The 17,238-nt window shown below is 42.9% G+C and overlaps 1 protein-coding gene across 20 annotated transcripts in view; it reads right to left on the reverse strand.

Moving 5' to 3' along the window:
- R3HDM2 (R3H domain containing 2) overlaps positions 1 to 17,238 on the reverse strand; it is a 142,085-nt gene that overhangs the window by 11,780 nt on the left and 113,067 nt on the right. For 9 of the 20 annotated variants that reach the window (XM_090273472.1, XM_090273461.1, XM_090273467.1 and 6 more), the window contains 7 exons: positions 15,023 to 15,054; positions 14,871 to 14,924; positions 10,547 to 10,779; positions 7,554 to 7,723; positions 2,907 to 3,008; positions 844 to 1,086; positions 136 to 262 (listed from right to left, as the gene is read on the reverse strand). In XM_090273472.1, coding sequence (XP_090129598.1) covers positions 136 to 262; positions 844 to 1,086; positions 2,907 to 3,008; positions 7,554 to 7,723; positions 10,547 to 10,779; positions 14,871 to 14,924; positions 15,023 to 15,054 — 961 coding nt within the window. The remainder of the gene's footprint in view (positions 1 to 135; positions 263 to 843; positions 1,087 to 2,906; positions 3,009 to 7,553; positions 7,724 to 10,546; positions 10,780 to 14,870; positions 14,925 to 15,022; positions 15,055 to 17,238) is intronic. The other 11 variants (XM_090273470.1, XM_090273462.1, XM_090273468.1 and 8 more) reach the window with 3 other exon arrangements.

Raw genomic sequence — 17,238 nt, forward strand, 5'->3', positions numbered from 1 at the left:
CTGTCTAATTTACCTTTTCTTTTTCTGGAGATCCTGTCTCCCCCTTTTTTTTAACAGGGAAGGTAATTCTTCAATCTTTCCCAGTCTCTGCCCTTTCCCTATTCATTGTCTTCTTATACTAGCAGTTCCCCTTACCAGGCTGCTGGGATGGCTGAGGCAACTGTTGACCACGCTGGGGGCTGTAGGCCACCGGGTGAGAGAGAGGTCGGTATTGCTGGTTGGAGTTAGGATACTGTCCAGGGGGATAGTAAGAAACCTGGATCTATGGTGAGAGGAAACAGATGTGCGAGAAGGTCACTCAAATTCAGCCCCCAAATCCCCAAATATTTGTGAGGTCACTCAAATTCAGCCCCAACATCCCCCAATATTTTTTAAAATTTTTATTTACTGATTTTAGAGAAAGGGAGGAAGAGGGGTGAGGAGGGAGGGAGGGGGAGAGGGGGAGAGAGAGAGCGGGAGAGGGAGAGAGAGACATCGATTTTGTTGTTCCACTTATTTATGCATTCATTGATTGCTTCTCATATGTGCCCTGACTGGGTATTGAACCCACAACCTTAATGTATTGGGACGACACTCAGGGTTGATGGCCAAAAATCTCTAAATGGAGATATTTTGAGTCTGTAACTGCAGCATTTGACTACAAATCTGAAACAGAACAGGAAGGGCTTGGGTCATCTAGAAAAACAATCTTCTGACTAAAGACAATTCTCAAGTGCAAGGGGGGCGGGGAATGGAGGTAAGGGATAGGTATCCCCTCTGGCCTGTCTAAAGCAGAGGAAGAGAAGGATTATAATACTGGACAAACTGAATCAGTAATTTAAGCTGGGAACCTGGGCTGCTCACCTGTTGAGGGGGCTGCATGTAGCCCTGGGGTGGCAGGACTTGCTGACTGGGTGGTGCATGGCTAGAGGTGGAATAGTTGGAAGTGGGCAGGGGCTGTCCCGTAGAAGCCATGATGAAGCCAGTCTGCTGAGGGTGCTGGGAGATAAGTGGGGGCTGGAACAGAGCTGCAGATGGGTCAGATGCTTCATTGGAACCTTGGCGGCTAAGGCTCATCTGTCCAAATGGGTTGCTGAGGTCATCTGCCTGTTAAGAGAGTGGGGGAGACTCAAGGACTGAAGTTGTATCAGACCCCATGTTTTTGGCTTCAACACAGACAGAGAGACAGACAGACAGAAATAGCAGTCCTCTCTACAACCCTTCTCACCTACACCAAATTTGGGATACTCCTGCCTCTATGCCCTGGGTGACCAGTCTCCTTATCACATATGAGGTAATAATGGCCATTCTGATTATGATTTTTATTAGAATTTAGCTGAGGGAGATGGGAGCAATGACACAACTTCTATATATAGATAAAACAGAACAAGCTAGTGGGTTAAAAAAAAAGACTGTAGTCTTTCCATTTCCTGAGTTCTTCATGCCTCCAACCATACAAGGTGCCCCCATGTTGCCAAAAATCCTGTTTTTATAATAAAGGGCCCAGATAATCCACTCTGAGCGGATTATGGGTGGCTCACTTCATGTGGCTCCCCAGTTCTGCCTATGCAGTGGAAAGACTGGTGGGCTCCCACTCCTGCTGCTTATCTCCTTACTCACTCTGAGGTCATTTCCACCTCTGTTCTCTGACACTTGCCTAAAGTTCTTCTCCCTTCAGAAACCACTTCCAATTCTCACCTCCGAAAGGAGGCCAGGGTGAGTGGCTGAGCTGCAGGGTGAGACTGACTGGCTAGTCTGTAATTGTCTTCTTTCTCAGCCTCTTTCTCTAAGCAGCAAGAATGATGGTGTTCCATCTCTCATTTGTGTGGTGATAGGTTAGTTTGTTAGCCTCCTTGTCCCTTGTGTTCCCCCTTGACACACACACAAACACATACACATGCAGAGCAGAAGTTCTTTTGCAAAAAACAAAACAAAACACACACACACACGCACATAAAAACCTAGTAGAAACAAAAGGTAATGCTTGTCTGTGGTTTCACTAAATTTTCAGGGACCCGATTTTCAAGTTAGCTATTTTGCTACCTTAGTGGTCAGAAACAGATGACAAAAGTACCTAACTGCTGATTATTTTGAGGTCCATATTCTAGGACTTCTCAGAATGGAGATAAGAGGTGGGAGGAAAGAGGGGATTCTAGTGAAAAAAGCAAGACAGGTGTGATTAACACAAACTAAAAAGAAATCAGCCCTCCTATAACCATGATAGAAGTTATCAACTAGGAGGCAAATAAGATCTTCAAAGATTTGTAGTCAAGGTAGAAACTAAACAGCAAGTATTATCCATTAGAAAAGGTTATTTTTTATGTAAAATAACATGGCAAGAGATGAGAACATTTTAAGTTTTTGCCAGTGGTACCAGAGAAGTCTGCAATTGTGTTTTTATATTTAAAGGAAATGATGGTTAGACCAACATCCAATTTCGTTTCCCCTCCTAAAACTCAGGGGAACTCATTGCTCCTCTCTATCTTACATTCAGGCATCTTTTTACGATGGCTAAATTAATGCAATGAAGTCACTAGAATGGAGTATAGTTCAGCCTGTACAGGCCCCTCAAGAAGAAACACCTTTTAAAATTTATTTTATTTTATTTATTTGTTTTTAGAGAGAGGGGAAAGGAGAAAGAGAGGGAGAGAAACATCAATGTGTGGTTGCCTCTCATGCAGCCCCAACTGGGGACCTGATGTGCAACCCAGGCATGTGCCCTGACTGGGAATTGAACCAGTGACACTTCGTTCGCAGGCCGACACTCAATCCACTGAGCCACAGCAGCCAGGGCTAGAAGAAACACCTTTTAATACTACCCTCCAAAGAACACAACTGTTTTGCAAGGTCGTCACAGACTGACCCAGACATACCCAGAGATACAGGCCACACATGGACAAAACAAAAAGGGGGAATGAAGTTTATACCATGTTGTACTGCTGGGGTGGTGAGACTGGCAGAAGGACTTGGGGACAGGAGCCTGGAGAGAACTGAACAGGCTGCGCAGAGGGCTGCAGAGCTGGGACTGGCTGTGGACCAGCAGAGAGGCATGTGGAAAAGGGGAGAGAAAAAGGAGGCACAGGGAAAGGCAGAGGGGCAGAGAGGGGAAAGAAAAGGGAAGCAACAACAAAGTTAATTGTAAAAGAAATTTCACATGAATAGCAAGCTGCTGAGCAGGCTGGAGACCAAGCCCAGGACAGCTGTGGCTTTCACATCTCTGACAAACAGGCAATCTCTCCTATCAGGAGAGAGCCATAGCACACCCCACCCCATTAGCCACTCAGGACTCTGCAGATGTTGTGAGCAATTTTAGAACTCTCAGAGCCAGGGTCTGCTGCCTGATTCCAAACATAGCTTGTCCCAAAACATTTTTTCTGAACATATGATTCTTGAGGAGCATGATCATAAACCTCCTTGAATGCCCACTTGAGCAGGGATTCCTGCTTCTGTAGAAAGGGACATCCAAGGCCTGGCTCAGCTTTCCTGGCCTCGCTCCCAATTTCACAGCACAGCTTTCCTGGAGGAAGTGCTCATTCTCAAGGGTCATCTCCCTCCTGAGGGCAGAGAAGAAGAAAATGGCCAGTTCACCTCCTGCTCCAAGATTGTTCTGTGCAACTCCAGTCTGTGAGAGCAGTATGAAAAATGCCCCCATAAGCAAACAGGGGAGGATTTAGGAATAAAATATAAATAGCCTAGTTTTAACTTTTGTTCCTTCAGTCTGCTCACTAGCCTGAAGCAGGAGGATTTGTTTATTCGGAACATGGTGTGTTCTAAGCCAACTAATGGAGAGTTACTTTTTCTTTCTCTTCTTCCCCTCCAGCCATTTCAACCCCTCATCAGTTCTCCTGCCATGGCCCTCGGTGGTGGTTAAGGAGAAGGGGGAGGAAGGGGAGAGGCTGGGAAGAGAAAGGGAAATAACATTTTCATACATTGTCTCATTTATATACTTTATCTTGTTACAGCTTCACAATAACCTCTTTTTTTTTTTTTTTTTTTTTAAGTCAGAAAGAGGGAAACATCAATTAGCTGCCTTCTGTATGTGCCCAGATTGGGGATGGAACCTGCAACCTAAGTATGTGCCTGACTGGAAACTTTGGCTGCGGGATGACGCTCCAACCAAGTCACACTGGCCAGGGAATAACTTCACAATAATCTTATAAGGAGATATGATAACTTGTATTTGTAGTTAAGATAGTAAGGTTCAGAGAAATTAAATCACACATCCAGAATCACACTAATATGGCAGAGCTTGGATGGGAACCTAGTTCTGCCTGACATACATTGTTTCCAATTCGCTCTAGCAGTAGAGACAGTTGAACAAAATAACACAAACATCTTTTTATTTGTATAATTCTCCTCCCTCCTTCAAAATTTAGAGTAACAAAAGGTGTGGGGAACCAAGGTATCAATATCCACTCCTGCCATGTATCTCTGGAAAGACCCTTTCACAGAGAGGATTAACTTCCAGAAGCAGAGTCCAGGACTTAGAAGACTCCCAAAATGGATTAAATAAAATGTAAGTCACCTTGGTTAGGAAAAAGTTACTAAGAATTAACTGTCTGACCTGGGAGAGATGCTGCCATAGCCTTGAAAATAAACTTTCAGCTCTCCTGGCATACCTGTTTCCTGTAAGCCAGTGGCACCCCAAATACAACTGCTGGCCAACCTGCTCAGCATGAGATACCCGTGCTGGTAGCTTTGAAACCCATTTTTTATTATCCTAATCCTCTTTCTTCTCTTATGGGAGGGCCTAATGTGATTCAGGCCTTATATTTTCTGGGGGAGGAAGAGTGGCCATAGGGAAAGTGAAGTGGTAAAATAAGGCTGCCTGATTTCCTCACCTTTGTGAGTTTTGAGTAAAAAGTGAAGAAAGAAGAAATGATGCTCTTCTCCTAGGCCTCCCATGACCGAGAAGGGCAGTGGTAAAGGTAGCTGTCTCAGTGCTATTTTTAAGTTATACCATCACTACCCTCAGCTACAGTTTTCTTCTTTGCGTCTCAAACTCCAGATAGGGAACTTCTGAAAAACCTAGGGGGTGTGAGTGCCACCTACTGGCGAATTCTGGACTAGATCATTGGTTCTTAGATGTCTGATTGGGTCCCAGGAGAGAGGCTCAGAGGGTCTCTTTCTTTTTCAAACTTTATTTATTTACTTTTAGAGAGAGGGGAAGGGAGTGCGAAAGAGTGAGAGAAACATGCGAGAGATACATTGATCAGATGCCTGTCACAGGCTCCCCAACTGGGGACATGGCTATAACCCAGGCATGTGCCCTGACTGGGAATCGAACCAGTGACCTTTCAATTTGCAGGTTACTGAGCTACACCAGCCAGGGGCAAAGGGCTTCTTTTTAAGGGGTCCACTCCACTTTAAGTAAATTGGGCAAAAGGTAACCTCTGACCCTTTAATCCTCAGCCTTACTCCTTGGTTTCACATACTCTACTGATACATGATATGAAGGCCTGCTGTGACAGCAGAGGCCTGCCAGAAAGGGAAAGAGCACAGTTTAGCCAGCAGTGTCTCCAAGCCTGGGGCAAATGCTTCTTGCTGCAGAGGTGAAGGTAACTACCTTTTCTAAGTTTCTCTTCCAAAAGAAAACCTTTGCAGTAAGCACAGTGGTACGTGTGTGTGTGTGGTCACTTCCTTCATCCTTGCTCTGTTATGTACCATTTGAGGAACTGAGTGTTCTGGGGCTCAGCAACTTGAGTTTGGAGAGCCACCAGCACTAGAGAGAGGGGAAAAAAGAAAAGAAGAAAGAAAAAGGCAGTAAGAGGAGGAGGAAAAGGATAAAGAGAAAAGAAGAAAAAGTGGAGATGAAGAAAAAAGGGGCTACATATAGTGCTGGCGGTGGTATAATGTTAGCAGCTACCACAAGTGCTCAGGGACACCAAAACTTAACCAGCATAAGAATTTCTGGTTTGGAGTCTGTGATCACAATGAACTCAGGAATAAATTTCTGAGGGAGCAGAGATTTCTACACCAAAGAATGCTCCCCTGTCCCTGATCTAGTACCATACTCCCTGCAGGAGTCAGTCAATTACCAACAGCTGACTCACCAACCCTCATAATACAGAAGCAGAGACAGAATCTAAGTAAAAGTTGATGATTCAGGGCCAGTCATTTAGACGTTCTGTCTAAAAAATTTTTTCAGTCCAAAACGGTTACTCTATTTATCTCTTTATTTCCATTCCATTCTTGCTGTCTGTTTTAGATAAGGATAGAGGGGGGAGGCAGACAGACGATGAAGAGGGAGAAAAGGGAGCAAAACTCTACTGAAATCTACACATTTTAGAAAAAAAATACTTAGAAAAATGAAACGTATACACAGAAGCACAGCAGAAGATTGCTAGAGGGAGAAGCACAGAGTTTTACCCGCCTATAGGTCTGAATTAAGACACAGGGAAAATCACACACACATGCCATGCTTCAATATAGAGCGAGGTAAGCTGATATGAATGAGACTGAATGAGACATATGGCAGTAGAAGAAAGTAAATCAGGATTATAGAGAATCTGATTTAGGGACTAAGATGAAGGACTAGAATGATCTGCATGTGGGTGACAATAAAACATAAAGCAGGGTTTCCAAGATCTTCACTGTTCTTTATTTTAGCTTCATTTCACAATATTTGAATGGAATAGTACTAGGTTATTCTGGGGTTTTTCCACTCTAGCTTCCAGTTGCTGGGTGTGAGTGCTTGGGACTTGCTTCTTGTAGCTATGGAAGAGCTATATCTGAGGCTAAGCTGGACTAACTAACAGTGAGATGAGGGAGCCTGGCAGGTGAAATAAGAATTTAAACTACAGCATAAAAGAGTACAAACATGGGCTTCCTGACTACCAGAGAATACTTCAGGATAAAGCATGGGCTCTATTCATGAACAGCTCAGAGCAGCTCTCCTTAGGGTATTAAGGAGACTTTTAAACCTAGAATACTGAGGTTTCATTTGCAATAGGACTGCACTCCCAGGCTGATGGCTTGGATGGTTCCCAACATCTACCCACCAGCAACAGAAGGAGAAAGAGAGAACTCTTTTACGGCATGGAAAACAAGGAAAATACTGGAGGGTTTTTGTGCTTTATAGCATAGAACATTGCAGGGGTCTTGAGTGTTATTTCCTTCTCCCTCCCACCTCAACACATAAATATGTTAATGGGTAAACAGTCCCATGGACACATTCAGTCAGACTATGATGGGAGCTGTGATCTTTTCAAGCTCCATAATATAGATACAGTGAGCAAACTCACCTTGTTAATCATGCAGCATGTAGAGGGAGATAGGGTATAGCAGAAATGTGGAATGGGCTAAAAGATCCCACTGAGAGTTTTCAGGAGGAAGAGGAAGAAATATATAAAGCAAAAATCTCCCAGACTGATTCTATGAACAGCACTTTGGCCAATCTTCACCCTTACTCCTCTATCCCCCCAAACTAACAAATGAGAGATGGGGATGGGAGTGGCATTCTCCAAAAACAGATCTTTCCTGCCACCCACAGCACAAGAGATATGACTGTACTTCATAACTTGTTTGAATCTGAGAGAAGGGTGCTTGGGCTTTGGCACTGAGTGGTGACTCACCTGTGAGATCATGTGATTATTCAAGGGTGGCTGTTGCTGAGGCGTGGGTGGGAGAGCAGGAAGTTGCTGCTGCTGCTGCTGCTGCTGCTGAGCAGTACAAGGGAGAAGGCCTCGGACAGACTGGGATGAGGTGACCTGGTTGCACGCATCTGGGGCACCTAGTGCCATACCTAAGGCAAAGAAGAGACCCACCAAGAGCTGTAAGCACAGGCCACAAACAAACTGTCCTTGGAGGACCCTGCTGCAGGGGTCTAGTCTTTCTAGTCTTTCCTTGCTGTTTTTCCTCACTCTCCTCCTGTCCATTCCCCCAACTGTCTTGGGAAGATCCATATTAACAGAAATGCATTTCAGCTGCTCTGATAGTGGAAGTTCTCATCTTAATAGGTTTCTGCTCCCTAAGGACAGTAACCACCTTGACCGTCACTGTTTGGTTTTAGAATTGAACAATGCATGAGGCTAAGTTACCTCCACTGAAATGCCTGGAATCTGTCCATCATGATTAGATAGCTGAAAACATGAGTGTTTGTTTCCTGGGAATATTGTTTCCTTTAAGAGACCTATCTGCTCATGCTGGCTGGTGTGGCTCAGTGGACTGAAAGCCAACCTACAAACCAAAGCGTTGCTGGTTCAATTCCCAGTCAGGGGACATGCCTGGGTTGTGGGCCAGGTGCCAATTGGGGGCGCGCGAGAGGCAACCACACATTGATGTTTCTCTCCCTCTCTTTCTCCCTCCCTTCCCCTCTCTCTAAATATAAATAAAATCTTAAAAAAAAGAAAATCAGACTTGCAGTTTTATTAAAAAGAGAGAGAGAGAGAGACCTGTCTTCTCTTTGATTTCTTCTCAACTTGCATCTCACAAAAGTTGCTGAAAAGGCAGCCTTGCGTCTCCAAGCACATTCCTGTGTACACAAATACACCCAACCTTCGTCTATTTTCCCCATTTCCAAGTTTTCTAAGACATGCATGCATTCACACAAAATACTTTTACTAAGTATCTACTACGTGCCAGGCATTGTATAATGAACTGAGGAATGTATCACTGATATGAACAAAGTTGTATGAAAGCAAAGATGAGAAAGCAATAACTCCTGGAAGGGTTAGAGGGAAGGGTTTAAAAAGGAAATGGCAGAAGAGATAGGTCTGGAGGATAAACAGAAGACCTGTAAGACAGAGAGGACACAGTTAATGCCATATTCAAGAAATCGCTGGAGGGCAAGAGGAAGATAGGCATCTTAAAATGAGACTGAGATGGCAAACTAGAGCGAGGAAGTTATGCCATATTAAGTAATTTGGATTTTACTATGTAGGGAATAGAGCAGTGGTTCTCAACCTTCCTAACGCTGCGACCCTTTAATACAGTTCCTCATGTTGTGGTGACCCCCAACCATAACTAAAGCATAGTGATTAATCACAGAAACAATATGTAATTATACATGTGTTTTCCAATGGTCTTAGGTGACCCTGTGAAAGGGTCGTTCGACCCCCAAAGGGGTCGCGACCCATAGGTTGAGAACCGCTGGAATAGACAAACATGAACGTTTTTAAGAGAAGAGTGATTTGATTAGATCTATGTTATATATTGGTAAACTGGTTTTAAAACAGGCAGATGATGGAGCAGGGAAACCAGCTTATGGGCTAGTGTCCTAATTAAATAAGAGAAGGTAAAGGCCTGTATAAAGGCAGGGAAGGGTAGCAGAGACCCAACAGTTACAGGAAAAAATCTTTACCACTACTTTCCTCTTTAAAAAAAAAATTATTTATTTATTTTTAGAGAGAAAAGAAAGGAGAAAGAGAGAAGGAGCAAGAGAGAAAGAGAGGGAAACTTCGGTTTGTTGTTCCACTTATTTATGCATTCATTGGTTGATTCTTTTTTTTTTAAATAGTTCCGGAGTTATTTATTACATATATATTTTCCATTATTATTCAGTCCCCTTACACCCCCCTCCCTCCACACTGGTTGATTCTTGTATGTGCCCTGACTGGGGATCAAACCACAACCTTGGTGTATTGAGGCGATTCTCTAACCAACTGAGCTACCATGTCAGGGCACTTCACCACTACTAATATCTTCTGATGATAAGACCTTAAAGAACTTATGGGATGAGAGTCAAGCAATTCTTCATAGGCAGCAGAATAGTGAAACAGAGGTTCATTGGGCATAAAGAGTTAAATATGTCTCTGCTAAGAGTGCAACAGGAATAGATGGAGAAGGATACACATCACATCAGAAAAGCTAAAGGGTGGTTACAGGGCTGGCATATGGAACACATGCTCCTCAGTGACTGAGCTCCAGAGAAGCAGCCTTAGCAGTATCTCTCGAAGTTCTAGCCTATTGGCTGCTACCAATGAATTACAAATAGCTAAACTATAAACATTCCCTCTGTTCAACAAATCCCATCTTTATAATCTCAGAGGCCACAGAATAAAATCAGCTGTCGTTCTCATTTCACTACATAACCCGAACCTGGGCTGATAGGAATGTCCCACCTCAGTCAGAAATCAGATAGAATAATCTAATCCTAGTCAGTGTTTTCCAATTAGGAAAGAAGGTCTGAAAGAAAATCAGAGAGGGGACTCAAAAGGACAATGGGATTCATTCAAGAAATCGAATTTCCCCTCATTGGGTTGTTAGGTTTCTAGGACATAATATTGGGACAAGTGTTTTGTTAAAAAGTATCAATGATATTTTACTTATTTATATTTTTTATTTTTAAAATAAGTTTATTGATTTTAAAGAGAGGAAGTGGTGGGGAGAGAAATATTGATGAGAGAGAGACACATCAATTGGTTGTCTCCCATATGAACCCCAACTGGGGATTGAACCCACAACCTAGGTATGTGCCCTGACTGGGAATCAAACCTGCAACCTTTTGGTGTAAGGGACAACATTCCAATCAGCTGAGCCACACCGGTCAGGGCAAGTATCAGTGATATTTTATAGAAGATAAGCAAGAAATTATGGGCATGACACAGAAGGTAAGAAGCTGTAGTACCTGGCCTGGAGATCCTTCCTGCACTGCCACCTTTACTGTTCCCGATGCTGTCGCCCCGGGTGAGGATAGAGATTCCGCTGAAACTGCTGGCTTTGGTGACAGGGGGCCGCATGCTCCTAACAGAGCCGTCAGAGTCCGTGCTGCTCCAAGGTCTTGGCTCCAGGGATTTGAGTTCGCTGTCTGTGCTGCTCTGGCGGCTGCTTGAGGTGCGGCTTAGCCCCTCACGGTTCCCCCTGTAGAGACCACAGTGGTCAGAGCATCTCCCATCTACCACTTCTGCAGAAGGGCTAGGAGAGAGTTCATTTCTATTCTTTCAATAACAAAGAAGGGGTGAGGATGGACACTAACTTCTTGTTAGTTGGCTGGCCCACCAAGAGTTGATGAGAGCAGACAGAACAATATCCGCTATAGTAACAAAGAGCACAGGGGCAAATCTGGAAGACAGTGTACTGGCAACTAATTTAATTCATCAGACCAGAGGTGGATGGGAAACCACACACATGATGCTGAGATTGGCTGTGGTCTCTTCCCCCAACCTCCCACTTCAAGGACCCCACACATGCAGGAAATAGTGGAGAGTTGAGAGGGATACCAACTCTTTCTGGAAGTTCCTAAAACAAAGGGACTCCTAGAAGTTACTAGTGCCAGAAGGCAGGAGTAGCCCATGGCACGGATAAATTTCACAAGAGGTCTTCCACATAACATATGCCTAAGCCAGCAGAAGTGCTTCTTATGACCATTGTTCCAAGGGTAGGAAGAAGAGTACAGTAGACTGAAGGGGCACTCTGGAAAACTCAATTTGATGGTCTAGAACTGACCTAACCTCTTTTGTGGAAGTTCTGTTGGTATCTGGGAACAAATGTTTCCAGGGTCTCTAAGGACTGAAGTCCTCTGCATGATCAAGCAAATATGCCCTTGGGACCCAGGATGGCAAGCAGCAGGGGGCTTGACTGTGCCTAGTTGCTTACACATTAATAACCCTATTGCCCTAGGAAAGGCACAAGGCTATGGAAAAAGGGATCGGTCCTCTCTTACTTTGCTCTATAAATATCAGGGTTGTCCTGATGCTATAATCATTGCCTGTGTCTAAAAACTGCTATACTTAGGACAGAGAGCACTGGCTTGAAAGCCCTAAGTCTTGTTGAGCTCTTACTGCTTTAAGAAGCAACCAAGAACGAGGGATTTTCCTTTCACATTTCCCACTCCCAACAAGTGATGATCTAAGAAACCAAATGTCAACAATTACAAAGATTTTGGTGTGTGTACTGGGGAACAATCAAGCAAAACTCATAGTAGCTTGGACTCCCTTTTTTTCACCACCATTCTACCTAAAACAAATAGAAAACACCATCCCAATGCCCTTAGCATCAAAGACACTAGGCTCAGAGTTATTCTAATATATAAAGGTAATTTTCTTAAGGCTAATATTAAAGAAAATACCTTTCTTTATGGAATATCTGCTCCACAGATACTATAAAGATGGGCAAAATATTTGCTAGGATCACTATTGTAGTTTTTAGCAAAGCCAATCGTGGTGGCTAACAACACACTGGCACAGCTGGTTTGGGACATGCTGATTCTTCTCTGAATCCCATGTAGATTTATATAGAACCTCAAAACTTCTCTATGTATAGTTAGAATAGGGGACTAGAAAATATTCCTGGTTCCCCAAAACTTTATCCCCTTTTCTTGGGGTTGTCAAAGTAGAATGGGAAACAAGAAAGTAGTATAAACCAGGGCATCTCTAGGAACAGAACCAGACCCAAGCAAGAACCAACAGCTCTATCTCAATGGACAAAGGCAAGTCTACTGAGAGGACTCAATAAAGATGTGTGTGTTCATGGGAATAATGGGATACAGCACTGGCAATGGATGAGGCTGCTCATTAGACACTAGAGCTTTAATTCTGTGAAAGTCCTAATGGCCTTTTATACCTAAATGAAACACTGCACTAGCTATTAGGACAATTCCGCCATTTATTTTTTTCATTCTACCAGAGGACAGGGAGTGAATCAACTTTAAACCAAACACCCGGGAAGCTTGAGCCATAGTAGTAGCACTTCTGTAATCATCTAGTTCCCTCCCCCAAGACAGTGATGGCCAAGTGCTCAAAATGTGGCTTGTCTGATGATCTTCTGACTAACCTGAGAGTTAGAGAATCTAAGTTGAGTTTTGGCCAGGAAAGAGATAAGTTTCTCTTCCCTACAACTAAACCCAATCCATAGTCATGTCTTTCCACTTCACTAAAAATAAGGCAGTTAGGGAAAACTACCAAACTCATTCCTGAGCACTGGATTGGGTTGTGTGTTACAGAGATGGGGGCGAAGGACAAGAGAACATTCATACTTCATACTCCTGTGAAATCAGAGCTGACTTAGTTTTTACAAGTAGATTTAGTGCCGTGAAAAGTCCAGTTTATTGCATCGAGGGAGTATGTAGAGGTTTGTGGAGGAGGTGGCAATAGCAGTAACACTCACTGTGGCTTATTTATCAGTGGAATAGAATCTTTCAAAGAACTGGGAAGTTGCCATAGTTATTGCCAATTGTGGATAAGTAAATCTGGTATAACAGTATTTGTTTCATATACTTGGAAATAACAGTATAAAGCAGTTAAAGAAGATCAGCTTCTAATCATTAGAGTTCTAGACTAGTACCCAAATAGATAAAGAAATATCCCTTAAGAGTTCATGGAACTGCATTTAAATGACCTAAATCTTTAATTGAAACGCAGTATGGAAAGCAGCAGCATAAAAGAGATCTGGATAGGAGAGGCCTGCACCTGCTTACTAGATCCTTCAAGCTGTTTTCTACATAGTTTGATGCTCCACAGCACTAAGTAAATCTGAATTAGGACTCCAAATGGAACACTACTCAGATAGGAAGGGATGATGTTTGCAGAGAGCTGGTGTGGTGTGATGAAAGGTACATTGGAGAAAGAGTCAGTCTCGATTTTGCCACTAATAGCCATGAAATCTTGGGTTGGCCACTTAAATCTCTCTGCTTTTGTTTTCTTACATGTAAACCAGTTATCAAATCAGGACTGAATCAGACACAGTATACTTTAGGAATTATAAAGCACTGTGCATGAAGTCACACATAGAAGTTAGTTTAAAACTTGTTTATAATAGGTATTCTGGGATGATTTTTGACTCTGAAAAGGGGACTCCATCTCGATCGCCACCACCAATGTAGAGTACCCTCTGCCTAAGGCTTTCAGATGGACCTCAGGGTGGTATAGTCTAGGAAAAAGATATTGAAAGGGAGATAAATCCTCCATCTCAAGAATGGAAATCTCTCTATCCCAGTCTCCAGATGGTCTGACTAGCTTTAGAAAGGACAATAGGGAAGGGATAACTGAAATAGTAGGGATGAGAGCTCTAACTAATAGGAGGTAGTCAGGTCCTATCAAGTTTAGGATTCATAAAGAGAGAAGCCCTTTAGAAAGGGATAGACCTTAAGTCTGGTATTAAATACTCAGGTTTTCTGTGCTCTATAGTTTTTCTACAGTAAATGGGAAGAACATACTTAAAAAGAGTTGGTGCCAGGACAGGGTCTTAAAGTACTGCTTCTCTCACCACCACCCTGTGTAATCTCCTGGGGTGGAATGGAGAAACTACAATAAAAGGGAGCCTCTCATGACTGCTTAGAATGGAGAGTATTAGGCACTGGAGAAGTTAATACAGCAGCTTTCACCAATATTAAGAGCAAGTCAGGGACAATCATATAAAGGACATGTTCTAAAGCCCGTCTAAGGGAGACAAGTCCTTTCTCAGGTCCTTGTGGGGCCTCAGAAATGGGTCATCTTACCCATTACATTGTTCCAAAGAGAAAACTACATAGAAAGGTGTTTGTGTATGTTTTGATATGTATGTTTGTATTATTTTTTCTTAAAGATACAAAACATTCCCTATGCCGGGTCAGGGATAAGCTCTTCACATCTTTTCACAGATTCAGAAAAGGTAGCTTAGAAGATACCCATTCTTTTACCTTAATATGTTGAACTCCTCCAAAAATGCCCAATTCCAGCAAATTTCTAGGAAGACACAGTACCTATCCCATACAACTATTTGGTCCCCTTCACCACCTATCCAGAACTTAAAATGATATCAGCAACAATAAAAATAAAGTCACTGAGCAGAAGCCTTTGTTTTAATGAGGAAAAATATCCAATGTTGCAAAAACCACAGATTGAATTATTCCACAAGCAGCCATGCATGGAGCAAACTCACTCCGCTGAATAGATTACAGCAAAACAAAACAAAAACAAAACAAACAAAAAAACCCCGGAACAAAACAAGGAGAGATATAGATTACACAGAAGTACCTAAAAATCTGCCTTCTCTTGTGAGAGCTAGAAGAAAAGGCTTCTTTGGAGAGTCTGTTGGTTAACATTAAAGAAAAGCATCATTACAGGATTATATTGACCTCACTGACAAAGCTCAATGAGAAGCAGGGAACATGCTAGGTGGTACTAACCTGATGTCATTTAGATATCCGTTCTGGCCAGTCTATGTGAGGGGGAGAAAACGGAAAATAACTTATAAGAAAACAGCATGGCATAACCGAAAAGGGTGTCTGTCCATGATGCTATGAATACCCAAGGTTCTCAAACCAAGCTCACCCCCCAACAGGGAGAGAGGGAGCAGGGACAGAATGACCCACACCCACACACCCAATCTGACTTCTCACCTTTAATGGGAAAGAGCATTAAGCATTTTAGGCCTTCCCAGAATTCTTTACAAGAGGGGTTGATAAAGTTAGAGTATGGAAAGGAGGAAGAAGAAAGTATTAGCTATTATTTCCTTTTTAAGTTCTCAATTTATTCTCTCTAGAGGTAAGCTGAACATAATAACTGGTGTGCTAAAGAGTGTGTTCGAAGAAAGGGAAAAGGGAGACAAGAGAAAGTAATTTAGTTTTTTGAAAATCCTCAATGACTATTCAATTTCTGTCCTCTACACTGGCCAAAATGAAAGACATTCTGACCTGAGACCCAAGGAGAGTAAGAAATTGGGGAAGCAGGTACTTTTCAGAGCCTAGAAAAAATGAGAAAATTAAAAGCCTGAAACATTCCCTTTGGGGATCATTTCCTGACAAAGCCACTGATCTGAGTGAGGTAAGCATTATGGTGGGCTTCCATGCCTTAGAAAAAGGTACCAAAAGTGTACAACTGCTGAGCAGAGGTGGGCTCCACACAGAGCAGAGCCTATATGGGGCAGTTTTCCCAATACACAGCTCAGACTCCAGGGAAGGCTGCAGCACTAGCATTTCCATCCAAACACCCTTCTTGCCACTTCCCTTTCTTTATGGCCTGCCTCTTCCTCCCCTCTGCCCCAACCTACAACTCCACCCTTAATCATCTCCCTTTGACTGGCCAGGTTCCTCTCCACATGGGAATCTTTGTAGTATGGTGGGCTTTGGCCTTCTTTCCTTGTCTAGATTTTCTGGGATTCATGATGCCTCTACCACAGCAAGATGCAGGAAGTGATGAAAGTGATAAATCCGCAGGATTCAACAAAGAATATACATATTAGTAGAGGCTTGAGAGACTAAAAATCAGGAGAAAAAAGGAGAGGAGAACTAACTTTGACTTTGTTACGGCTATAAGTAGACATATTCCACTGTTGTTCACAATTAGTCCCAATACATTAAAAGCTGCTTGTACTTTCAAAATATCTTTGGCTTTGCTAATGGCTGGCATGGTGGGACAGTCATTTTCCAGGTGTCAGTGAAACAGAGGTACACATCACAGACTGCTATGCTCTGATGTCACTGGTACTTCTTAAAGAACTCAGAGAATAGCAAGCTACTGAGAGGCAGTTTACTTTAGGGGTTAAGAGTATGGACTCTGGAGCCCAACTGTCTTAATTCAAACATCAGCTTTTTAACTAGTGGTGTGATTTTAAAAGATTTTATTTATTTATTTTTAGAGAAAAGGGAAGGGAGAGAGAAAGAGGGAGAGAAACATCAATGTGTGGTTGCCTCTTACGCACCCCCAACCAAGGATCTGGCCCACACCTCAGGCAGGTGCCCTGACTGGGAACCGAACCGGTGACCCTTTGGTTTGCAGGCCAGTGCTCAACCCACTGAACCACACCAGCCAGGGCTAGTGGTGTGATTTTAGATCACTTAACCTCTCTCTGCCTCAGTACCACATTTATAAAATGAGGAAAATAAGGTAACCTACCTCATAAAACTAGTATGAGGATTACAAAACTTACGCTAAGTGCTATGAAGAGTGTTTGAAAGTATTATGTAAGTGTTTGCTATTATCATTCACCAACCTGCTCTGCCCACAATTTAGAGTTATCACTGGCCACAGCCATGTACAGATGACCTCTCTCTTCTCATTCCACCCAACTGGTTTGCAGGTAAAGGTTAGAGAACCCTCTTTGGAGGATTATCCAATTATCCTGACTGTATAATTGGAGGACAGATTTTCCTGGCTCAGAATGGAAGTCTATGTAACAGAAGGTAAGAAGATCCTTCTTTTTGGACTTTGGGCCAGAATATTTGTCATATATCTGTCCCCAGTGAGGATCCTTGGAACATTTGGGTCTCCTGAGAGAAGGAAACAAGTTCATAGAGGAGTTCAGTTTTCTTGAAGTTGGAGACAATATTTTTCTGAGCTAGGTGACAATGATACTCTCTCTCTCTCTCTCTTCCTGAAGGAGAGGAGAGTGGAGAAATAAGAT

The sequence above is a fragment of the Furipterus horrens genome, unplaced genomic scaffold (assembly GCF_987537825.1).
Source record: "Furipterus horrens unplaced genomic scaffold, mFurHor1.1.pri manual_scaffold_4, whole genome shotgun sequence".
Classification (NCBI taxonomy): domain Eukaryota; kingdom Metazoa; phylum Chordata; class Mammalia; order Chiroptera; family Furipteridae; genus Furipterus; species Furipterus horrens.